This window comes from Brassica rapa, chromosome A01 (assembly GCF_000309985.2).
Source record: "Brassica rapa cultivar Chiifu-401-42 chromosome A01, CAAS_Brap_v3.01, whole genome shotgun sequence".
Taxonomy (NCBI): Eukaryota; Viridiplantae; Streptophyta; class Magnoliopsida; order Brassicales; family Brassicaceae; genus Brassica; species Brassica rapa.
In genome coordinates this window covers 24805441-24817847 of record NC_024795.2, presented here as the reverse complement: position 1 = coordinate 24817847, position 12407 = coordinate 24805441, and the positions used below count along the sequence as shown (strand labels likewise).

At 35.3% G+C, this 12407-nt stretch overlaps 1 protein-coding gene and 1 pseudogene across 1 annotated transcript; both read left to right on the top strand.

Annotated features, from left to right (window-relative positions):
* The first annotated feature begins 187 nt into the window (after window positions 1-187).
* On the top strand, window positions 188-2668 carry LOC103840469 (phosphatidylcholine:diacylglycerol cholinephosphotransferase 1). The gene is made up of 3 exons (XM_009116981.3): window positions 188-1243; window positions 1723-1860; window positions 2118-2668. The coding sequence occupies exons 1-3, from the start codon at window positions 830-832 to the stop codon at window positions 2433-2435; spliced, it is 870 nt and encodes a 289-aa protein (XP_009115229.1). The 5' UTR covers window positions 188-829; the 3' UTR covers window positions 2436-2668.
* Window positions 2669-5346: 2678 nt separating this feature from the next.
* LOC103840460 lies at window positions 5347-10385 on the top strand (annotated as a pseudogene).
* Window positions 10386-12407: the final 2022 nt, after the last annotated feature.

Genomic DNA, 12407 nt, shown 5'->3' with positions numbered 1-12407 from the left:
TTGAAGATACTAATTTTAATCTAATTGAATGAACAAATGTTGTGAAACTAAAGATGACGTTTGTTTTGTTTATGGTTGGTATACAAGTACACAGCTAATCAACTATAATGGAAGGACTCTCTGAGTATATATGATTGATTATCTCTATATTATTTAGTTGTGTATTTGTTTAAGTAATTTATGTACAATTGTATATATCTAATATTTGATGAATGTCAAGATTTTGTATATACTAAAATAAAGTTATATTCAAATCTAATTTCTCGAATATTTTACACCAATTCAACATGTTTTGGATTTATGCATTATGAATCCAATAAGAGCAATAGTTATCTTAAAAAGTGTGAAAGAAAATTTGCGCCCAAGGGAACTATATAGTCCTTAATGCAAAAGTAGTAATGTATTCAAGGAAGCACCAAATCTTTCGACATCCTCCATAATCTTGAATTAGACCAGAGTAGAGTTATCTACATATTGTTAATACTTAATATACCACTGAAGTGTTTCTGTGTGAAAAACTAGTGTTATTAATTCATTATAAATAATGAAATCTCATACTCTTTATCTCTATTTTTCTTTGGCTGTCTCAAGGCCATACTGGAATACAAAATGAATAACATGCCGATACAAAACGTACCTCCCAACAAAGAGAAAAACAAAACAAAACTTTGCGTAAACGTAGCTCTCAAATCTCATATTCATCGTTTTCGTATGAACTTTTGTAGCCCAAACAACCTTCCTTTCCTTCCACAAGTTTCATATAATATCTCTTATATAACCCATCTCTCTAAGCCTCTCAAAACGTTCTTCTCCGTTAAATCTAACGGTCATGTCAACTACAACAATCGTCCCTCTCCGTCGCACTTCTAACTCTCTCAATGAATACCACACTAACGCAGTCGCCTTTGACGGAATCGTCGGGTCAGCAAGTACTAGCCAAATGGAGGAGATTGTTACGCAAACCGACGACTGCTACGCCAACCCCAACGGAGATGGAGGGAGAAGCAAGACGTCGTTAATGACGTGGAGGATGTGCAATCCTGTCCACGTGGTGAGAGTCCATTGGATACCGTGTTTGTTAGCGGTAGGAGTTCTGTTCTTCACGTGCGTAGAGGAGTACATGCTCCAGATGATTCCGGCGAGTTCTGAGCCGTTCGATATTGGTTTTGTGGCGACGGGCTCTCTGTATCGCCTCTTGGCTTCTTCACCGGATCTTAATACCGTTTTAGCTGCTCTCAACACGGTATGTCGTAAGAAACTTCGGGTTAAAAATATATATATTGAGTATCCTCAATTCTGCATGCTTCACCTAACAAATGAGATTTTGTTTGTTTGCTTCTTTATAAAGAAGTAACACAATATACATTTACTCCTATATGACCGTTTTTAGCTTTAAAAGTTTTAAATACAATTAAAAGGCATACATGGTGATAGGTTGGGAAACATCACAAACCATATGAAAATTCTATCCTGGACATATGAAAATTTGAAAGGAAAAAAACAGCATAAAGCTCATAATATTTTTAAGAGATAATGTATAGAAACATAAGTTCTGAAATTGTTAAAAACCAAAAAAAAAACTAAAATCTCTTACTAAATTGTCTATAGTAAAATTTTCTAGGTCCGTCTATTCTGACCGCATGCAATATAATGAATTTGGTTAGTTGTGTTCGACATATCGTATAGTTTTAACTATATAAATTTGTGGGGCTGTGGAGACAGGTGTTTGTAGGGATGCAAACGACGTATATTTTATGGACATGGTTGGTGGAAGGACGACCACGAGCGACCATCTCGGCTTGCTTCATGTTTACTTGCCGTGGCATTCTGGGTTACTCTACTCAGCTCCCTCTTCCTCAGGTTCAAATCATCATATTTCTCTCTTTTATATATTATATAGCATTTTGTTTAGTGATGTTCTACCAATTTAGTTATTTTTCTTTTTTTGTGATGTAACATCGACACATGATTTTATTTATGTGTCGTCTTGTTATACTATGTATTAACACGTTCAAAATAAAAACTGGTTTAACCAAAACTGGTTTAAAGTTAATTTGCTCTAGTGCGTGATTAAGATATATACAATCCTGAAAATTATTTAACTATTTTCATAACAGGATTTTCTAGGATCAGGGGTAGATTTTCCGGTAGGAAACGTCTCGTTCTTCCTCTTCTACTCAGGCCATGTCGCAGGGTCGACGATAGCATCCTTGGATATGAGGAGAATGAAGAGGTTGAGACTTGCCTTGCTTTTTGACATCCTCAATGTATTACAATCGATCAGGCTTCTCGGGACGAGAGGACAATACACGATCGATCTCGCTGTCGGAGTTGGCGCTGGGGTTCTCTTTGACTCACTGGCTGGAAAATACGAAGAGATGATGAGCAAGAGACACAATGTAGGCAATGGTTTTAGTTTGATTTCGTCTCGCTAGTTATTAATTTTTGTTTTTTTTTTATGTTTTTAGTCTGGACATATTTAATTTAGTTGAAATCTAATGACTTAATTTTACTTTCTTTCAAAATGGTCTAACTGAATACGGACCTAACTAAATGTGTACGTTATTGTGTAGTTACCATAGAGGTTTCGTATTGTCTTGAGCCTGATATTTTGATTTTAGAGCTCGTTTATACGGTAGCTAATAAAAAAAAAAAAAAAGCTCGTTTATACGGTAGCTAATAATAAAAAAGAATCAACATGTGACATTTATCGTACATTCGTACTCAACTACCATGCACATGTATACATTTTTTAATTCAGATGCTGATATTAACATATCTATATTATATTTACATGAATAATGATTAGTTTTATTAACTAGAATCAGGGCCGGCTTAACCGATTTATAGGTCCTGGGGCAATTTTTCAAAATAGGCCCTTAACTTATAAAATATTGTTTATTCATAGCATAATTGTACAATTTATCAAGAACATGAAACCAAATGCTTAAAATATTATCAGGCTCATATAAGGGATTAGAAGTGATTAGAGTCGTATTTTTTTGGACAAAATGATTTAGAGTCATATTAAAACAATTATCTCAAAGAAAATGTTTGTATACCATCAGATTTCAATTTTTCAAATTTGTATTACCACTTGTTTTCAAAAATTTGTTAAAATGTTCAACAAAATCTAATTGTCAAGTACTAAAATGAAGTGACGTGTATTAACTATTAAAATTTTGATCTGTCTAAAATACTAAAAGTTTTACTCAAGAAAATAGAACAACATTAAATTAGAAATATTTATGGGGAAATGAAATTTTAATGGGGAAAATGAAATTCTAATGGGGAAAGAGAAATCACTAAATACGAATATCTTTGACAAAAAGAAAACATACGAACATCATTGACTTCTTTTTAACTCTAGTTGTTCTGTCACTTAAATTTTTAATAGTCAGAAAAATATTATGGGCCCCTCTTGCTCTTGGGCCCTGGGCCGTCGCCTTGCTCGCCCCTGTACCTGAGCCGGCACTGACTAGAATCAGATACCCTCTAAACTGATTTCATTTCCAAAGTTCTATTGAATTTCAAAAGACTTTTACGGAACATCTTGTAAGTAAACACATATTAAACTGAATGAAAGTTTTTCTCTTTCAAAGAATAAACTGAAAATTATGAAAGTCTTGATTACATAAACTAATGAAACCAAAAACAAAAGAAGAAAATATAAAATCAAAAAAAAAATCATTAAACTAGAAAAACAAATTAGTGGCCTTGTGCAGTTTTGCGATAATCTTGTTTGAGGTTTGAACCGCATCCTCAACCCTTGAAGACTCAACATATGCACCAATCAATGTTTTATAGGTTCAACATCTGGTTTAGAAGCGATAATCTTGTTTGAGCTAATATCTATTTTGGTCATTCATAAGGTGATGATCAAAAGCTTGAGATTATCAAGAGTAATAATAGTTCAGATTTTTTTTCTTCAAAACTTAACAACAATAAGCATATGTGTCATTGTTAAATAAAAGAGATGACATATTTTTGGTCACAGAAATGTCATGTTATTGGTTAATATACAAAAAAATTGCACTAAATGTGCATTATGCGGCTGGTTTATCTTTATGAGAAACTCATTGAAAAAATATTTTCTAATGGCAATGAAAACACATTCATGACCATGTTCAAGAGCATCACACATAAGGTTGAGAAGGTTTAATGATGATGGAAATTAACTTTAAGTGGACGTAATTGTGTTTATAATTTGCTTTTCTCGGTTGATACTTATCTCCTCTTAGCTTCGAATTTGTTCATGTTTGATGATTATGTCATGATCAAGACCTGTGGAAACACTAAAGTATTTGAAGCAATCAGTTTGATTCTCTTCCATTCCAAACTAGATCCGGTTGGTGTGAAATTCACACATGGTTCCTATCGCTGGCCCGAACAACAAAGTTTTTATACAGAAGTGTCAAAACTGAGTCTTGCCTTTTTGAAATGTGGTTACTGGGCTCTTTTTGTGGGCTCTCTCTCTCTCTTTGTTTGGTAGTTATAGTTTTCATTTATAATCACCTGCTAATTATTAACATGAAAAGGAATTGTAACTTTCAAAATTTTGAAAACTTCATAAAATCTTGTAAGAGAACCTCACTATTAGCTTGTTGACTATATCAATCCGTTAGAAAGATTCATGAATCCAAATGAATTAACTTCAAGGATTTGCATTGTACTTTCGTTGAATTAAGGCGTCCAATTTTCAAGTCAACAGCAGAGCTTGTGCATTGAAAATTATGAAAGTCTTGACTACACAAACTAGTGAAACCAAAAACAAAAGAAGCAAAATAATATAAAAGCAAAAAATCACTAAACTAGAAAAACAAATCAGTGGCCCTGTGGAGTTTAGAAGCGATCATCTTGTTTGAGGTTTGAACCGCATCCTCAACCCTTGAAAACTCAACATATGCACGAATCAATGCTTTATAGGTTCAACATCTGGTTTATGGTATCCTTGTTCTTTCACTAATCCATTAAACATAGTCTCAGCATCGGACAACCTTCCGTTTTTACACAACTTTGTAATAATGTTCATGTATGCTTCAACAGGAAGCCCGTACTGGAGCGTTGCCTTTGCCTTGTTGAAAACGTTGACCGCATCGCCGAACCGTCCCACATCGAAACACTCGTTCACCATCATATTGACAGTATCTTTGTTAAACCCAAAGCAGCATTCGTAATTGTCAAGCATATACTGGAACAATGCCCACGCTTATTTTTTTGGCCGTACGTGAGCAATAATTTGAGATAGGGATTACCAACAGTACCATTTGCTGTGAAGCCATCCTTGTTGTTCACTGAGCTTCTGTATAGCTTCATAGCCTCCTCGTCCTTGCCTTGCTTGAAAAAATGCTCTACAAAAACGGAGTCGAGGACTGCGATTTATTTGCGTATGGAACAGGTCGTGAAGTCTTCCCGGAGCTGATGCGCCATGTCGAGATTCCCTTGTTCCAAGAAGCCACGGACGAGGTTCATGTACAAGCCTGGCTCTTGGAAATTGAACAGGACCCTTCTTCCTTCCAACAAGAGATCCAGAGCTTGGTTTATCGTTCCGGCGTCGACCAGGGCTTTGGTCAAGAGGTCGTACTTTTTGTGGTCGGGAGAAGGAGTAGTGTCTTCCTATTCACTTCTGTCCCTGTAGCGAATCACTTGAATTAACACTTGAAATTAAGTGATTTCCCCAGCCTTTTGCATCGTGTATGCTAATCATTTCTTCAACATGTGCGTAAGAGACCACTTAACAAAAAGGAGGAAAACATTATTGACACACATTCCAATTGCCTAACGGTTCATGAAACCAAAGTCAAGGTTAGTCACTGATGGTTTGGATTTTGTGCAGTCTCAATTCTCTTAGACTTCGCTGTAGCAAGACACTAAGACTGATCGATGACTATATATAATCGCAGGTTGACTTGACAGCCTATGTTGAAAAGCATGAATTTGTGTTTAATGCTGTGCTAGATGAGGAAGTATCAAATGATGAGGTAACTGCTGTTTGGAAGTACACAAGATCAATGTTTACTCTAGAGGGAGCCTTGTTATCGCGAGACAGTAGAGCCTGTTGTTCCTTTTATTTTCCAGCGCATCGAAGCCACTTGCTTTGCATATGGGCAGACAGGTAAACAGTCTCCAAATGAATCATAGATCACTTTCCAGAAAAACTGACAAGCTAATAGCAGATCTTTATCCTAATATTAAAAGTATTTGGCATCTCTCTTTAATTTTCTCAACTTATTATGTCATCTTCGGTTTCTGTTTGACCTCTCAAACCTATACATACTATGAAGCCTTTGCCTCTTAAGACTTCAAGGGATATCCTAAGGTTGATGCACCACACATACAGAAACCAAGGGTTTCAGTTGTTCGTCAGCTTCTTTGAAATCTACGGAGGAAAGCTTTATGATCTCCTCAGCGAGAGGGAGTAAGTTGACTGAAGTTCTCAGGGACTCTTTCATGGGGAACTCTCGTACTGTGATGATATCTTGCATATCTCCAAGCTCTGGATCGTGTGAGCACACTCTTAACACCTTAAGATACGCTGACAGGTTTGGTTTCTACTTATATCTTTCTTTCTTTTTTGTTTTCATATGTACGTTCATCCCATTAACTGTGAGGAACTAACTGTAGGGTTAAGAGTCTCTCGAAGGGAAACGGGTCTAAGAAAGATGTGTCTTCTTCAACCTTGAACCTATGGGAGTCCACGAAAGTTCCTTTATCTACCACACTTCCTACTCCTCCATCCAACTATGAATGAGATGTGGAATGAAGAGAACGATGAGTTTGATGCATCGGATTACGAGCAAGAGAAGCAAACGTGGAAGAAAAACGATGAAGTCAAGAGACATGCCAATGCCTGATATGAAGAAGTTAAACTCTGATGACAATCTAAATGCACTTCTGCAGCTAACTAAAGGAATCTTCTGTTTTTTTTATCAGCCTTGAGTGACGTAAGAACCATTTTTACAGGAAGAAGAACTTGTGAATGCTCACCATAAACAAGTTGAGGATGCCATGAACATCGTGAAAGAGGTATGGATTTTATCGTGTTGCAAGCCTCTTGTTTCGATTCTATCTTTTAATGCCTCTATAATATCTTTTTGGAATCACATGTGCAGGAGATGAATCTGCTGGTTGAAGCAGACCAGCCTGGAAACCATCTAGATAGTTACATTTCAAGACTGAACACAATTCTCTCTCAGAAGGCTGCAGGTATACTCCAACTGCAGAACCGTTTTGCTCATTTCCAGAAACGCCTTAGGGAGAACAATGTATTGGTCTCTACTACCACTGGGTGCTGACCCCCTTCTCGAGCTGAATGCTGGTCCTTTTATATCTCTGGTTTTGCGCTGGTGCCCTGTGGAAGATATGCATGATGAAGCTAGAACTCAAACATAGTACATGTTCTAATAATCCTTATTCTAATGTTTAGTTCCTGTAAAACTCTGAGTTCAATAAGTGTGAGTTCTTCCTTAAGAAGCTTTATTTTTAATATTGCTTCAGCACGGTTATCTCACTCTACCTCACCTCTCTCAGAGATTCAAACAAACTGGTAAAACCCTGCACATTATATCACTTTCGAGACTGAACGTTTAAGGTTTCAAGAGAAAAGGTTTCACATTTATAAAGAAAGACACCCAAAAACTTCAAATGGGGACCTGTTGCATAGAAAGCTTTAAAGGTTCTCAAACACAAACTAGATGTTCAATCCTTGACATAGACGTTCACCTCAACGTCAAGACTCGGTATTTAAATGTGCTGGTAAAAGAAGAAAGTTCCAAGAATCTGGAAAAAAAAGAAACTAAAGCTCCAGAGTGTTGGGTGAAGAGCCTCTCTCCTCTCCTCTTCATATGTTGGAACAACCCTTAGTACTCTTCCTTCTCCTCTGAATCTTCACGTTCGACTTCCAAACAACTCCTGCTTCAGACGCAAGTTCATTATATAGAAGCTCACTTGTTGCTCCTCAAGATACTGAACAAAATCTTGAGCAAATGTAGAAGGATCAGCGTTCAGATCGTACTTGGACAATATACTCACCACCATCTCCTGATTTGGCTTGTACCTCATACCCTTCAATGTTGTTACTTCTTTCTTACCCTCGCAGTGCCTGGCTAAACCGTCGATGTAAGTACCCAACAACTCCATGATTGGCTCAATACCAAAGCATTTAAACGCCCTTCCCAACAAATAGTGGGCATAGCCTGTCTCACCAATATGTGAACAACCGAGCATTGTGTTCCAGTAGGTGGCATGTGTTTTGCTCAATCCCCGAGGCATGTTCTCGAACATGGTGATTGCTTCATTCCCATCACCATTGATAGCTATCATGAAATTCCAAACTGCTACTCCAGCAAGTTTGGAATTGTAACTATCATAAAACAACCTCTTTGCATCCTCAACAGAACCACACGATCCATAGAGCCTAAGTTGTTTGCTTAGCAGCTGATCAGTTTTGAACCCCAACTTAAGAAAGCTGGCATGAATTGCTCCGGGATCTGTGTGAGAACCTTTTATTCTCAGCCAGTTTGATATTCCGATTCAGGAGAGAGATACCAGAAACTCATGGGAATGCCTAAGACATAAAATAAGTATCCCGGTTAGATGAAGAAGATGATGCAAACCTGTAGTTGATTTCATCATTAAAATAGATGGAGAAGATGGATGATGCAAACCTGTAGTTGATTTCATCATTCTTAAGAGAAGACGATGATGCAAACCTGTAGTCGATTTATTCATCAGATCATCAGATCCGATTACAAATCCTACTTATCATAGTCCAAATCCAAATCCTAATCTACTTATTATCACTCCAAATCCTACTTATCATAGTCCAAATCCAAATCCTAATCTACTTATTATCACTCCAAATACCAATCCTGTTTCTTCATGAGATTATCTTCGCTTAAACCAAACGATTACAAAAGAGAAGGATGACATTACCGAGAAGATCGACGAAGAAGTTTTCCGAGTTGCAACATCCTCATCATGATCGTACGATAGCAAGCAAGGAAGAGAATGCGCAGACGCAGAGAGGAATCTAAAAAATAAAAACAAGGAAGAAGAAGAATGATCTACTATATACTATGTATCTTACAACGGTTATTCTTGGGTTTTCTTTTTGATTTTCTTTGTTGATCGTTAACAGAATAACTAACTCCCAAACAAACAACCTGCCTACTGTTCATTTATTTGTTATTGTTTTAAATTGATCCTTTTTTTTGTTTTTTTAAGAAATCATTTGCATAATTCGTAGAACCTCACTCACCTCTCGGGGAGAAGCCACTGATTATCCGAATCATCGCGGCGCCTTCCCTCAACGCCTCCCCAGTGTCGCGGCACCCGCATATCGGAAGTTATGCTTGTTGATAAAGTGATCTTGAGAGGATCTCGCTCTCGTCCATGTAGTCCACGGCCAGAGACTCCAGGATCTGAGCTTCCATGAAATGACCGACGCGCGCGCGTGCCATCACGGGGACGGACACCGCGCGCTTCACTTCTTTGACGACAGCCGGATCCGGCATGCGGTGTACGGCCACCGGCGGCGGGGAATCTGACACCGTCGGTGATGGCTGTAGAGAGTCACGGCGCCTTGGCCGTTTTAAAGATGACGATGAGAAGAAAAGAGGAGAGATGTAGAGGAAGGAGAAGAAGATCCCGAGACCGTATTGACGAAGTCCGAGTGTAGTTCAAACGAAGTCGTATTGACGAAGATAGAAACTTAGTGGGCCTCTATGAAGCGAAGACCCAAGTAGATAGGCTAGGCCTATTTTAACCTGCGCCCAAAAACTTAAACCGAACCGATCCGAAAATATCCGATCCAGAACCGAACCGAAAATTTACAAGTATTTTTTTGGTCTAAATTTCTTTTACCCCCAAGAACCAGAACTGAAAAGAACCGACCCAAACCCGAAAAGAACCGACTCGAATAGACTCGACCCGTTAATGATTTGTTTCCGTCTTAAAAATAAGTATATCCAAAACTATGATTTTTTTTGTGTCCTATTATATATATATATATATTATTTTAGGATTTAGTTTGAAATATCTTTTGTTATCAACATTTGTTATTATTTTTATAACATTGTTTAAGTAATATGAAACTTTTAAAATGTAAAATCTAGAGTTTAAAAATGTTTTATTTTTATTATTAATAGTTTCATTTAAGTTATTTTATAAAATTTTAGATATATATGAAAAATATCGATTAAATTTGATAGAGTTGGGTATGTCATTTTTTTCAGATCCTAAATACTTGAATCCGATCGGCCCCGAAATTTTTTGAGTATTTTATAAGTATTTTAATTATAGATCCGAACCAATCTGGATCCGAGAAGAACCGATCTAAACTCGAACCGAAAATTTTTAAGTATCTATTGAGTCTAAATATTTAAGTTCCGAAAGATTCAGACCCAAAAAGAATCGGTCCGAATCTGACTCGAAGACCCTAACGCCATGCCTAAAACAGACGACTCTTTCGTAGTCCTATTAGACCCAAGTAGACGAGACGACCCAAGAAAATACATGTTTGGAAGACAATTGTCACGACCCAGACGATGTCGTTTTCAGTGCTCCTCACGTTTAGTGTACTTGATATTTAACTTGCACACGTAATAAAAGTTTAAACTAGATCCGTGCACCCGCATAATAGTTCTTACATTTTTATACGTTGATATCTATTTTTCATAATTAGTGTTATATGTTTTAGATGAGCCATAATATAACTAATTGTATTCAAAAGACCATGATCGAATCGAGTAATATAGTTATTTTTATACAAATATCCGAATCCGTTTTAGATACATTTTTTATTTAGATTTTTTAGGTCTCTCTATATACATCATAACTGAATTCATCCAGTTCCAGAAGGATCCAACACAAAACCAACACATAAATTTATAGTATTCAAGCAGAACCTAATTTAAAAAAAAAACGATATCCGAACAGAACAACTTTTACTTAAATGGAAAGCCAATGTTCATGCATAACTGATTTTATAATCTAATAAAAAAAATTATTTATATGTGTTTGGCTAAATTAAGGAAATTAGAAGAGTTTTCTATTTAGTAAAACAATTATATGGAGTGAAAAATTAAGTGACAATAAATGTAATATATTTTTACTACTTTGATTTAAGTTATTATTTTATTCATAAAAACATGTTTTTTTAATTATGATTTTGGCTACGTAATTTTTCACCGATTGAACTAAAAGACAAATTTAGTAAAACAAACTAAACCGAACATTTAACCATATGCATAACCTAGTTATTTTACATTTTTGATTTTATAATTGACAAAAGTTAATGTTGATTAACTAATAAATAAAAACTTGCACTATTATTATTATGGTAATATAAATAATGATTTGGTGTATTGTTAAGATAATATTATTAATGAAATTGTTAAACTGAGTGAAATATGAAAAGACAATTAAAGTAATTATATTAATAAAATTACTAAAATGCAATATACTATTGCTATCCTTTTTTCTGACCTAATTAGATAACAAAAAAAATATTGCTATCCATGTTTTTAAACACTTTTTCTTTATACTATTATAAATGTTTCCAAACAGTACCATAAAATATTTCAGTTTTAATAATATAGATTTATACTTAACTGGTCAAAACTAGTATTTGCTATCTCAAGTAATTGATCAAAAATGTGTTATTTGCCCAGATCTATTACTTACAATATATGATATGATTACTTGTAAATTATTGTAGAGTATTTTTTAGTATTAAAGAATTATTTTCTAATTATTATTCTATTGGAAATGGATTATGAAAGTGTGAAAACTGAAAAGTGAGATTCTACATTGATGAATCAACTGCCTGCAAATCGTTGCATTACCTGCAGACATCTTTATCTGGTATAATGCCATCTGAAACGTTTCGATACTGGTTTTTGATCAGAAATTTAGTAAGGCCATAGAAGTTTAAAATTGTAATTTTATGGGTTGATTTTAGAAGTTCATAACAAAGTGAGAATTTAACATATTTTTGTGCATATGTTGTCAATCCCGTCGTCAGTAACCATCATAACGAAGTTTCCATATGATGATGACACAGCTAAGGGAAGTACAAAAATTGCAAGAACCAAGAAAAAGTTTGTATGCAACTATTTTTTGTTTAAAGTTCTTGTGAAATTATGTGAGATTTATAATGACTGAGAGCATCTCCAACCCACCCTTATATTTGTCTTTATATGCTATAATAGAGAAAAATCTATAATAGAGACATACTTTTTTTATTTGCACAATAGTCTTTTAACTTTTGTGGTTATAATTAAAATACATGTTTATGTAGAAATACATTATTTTTACATATAAAACCCAAATATCTTTTGTTTACATAATATTTTTAATTTTTTACAGTTATAAGTAAATAACATAAATAAATAATAATATTATTT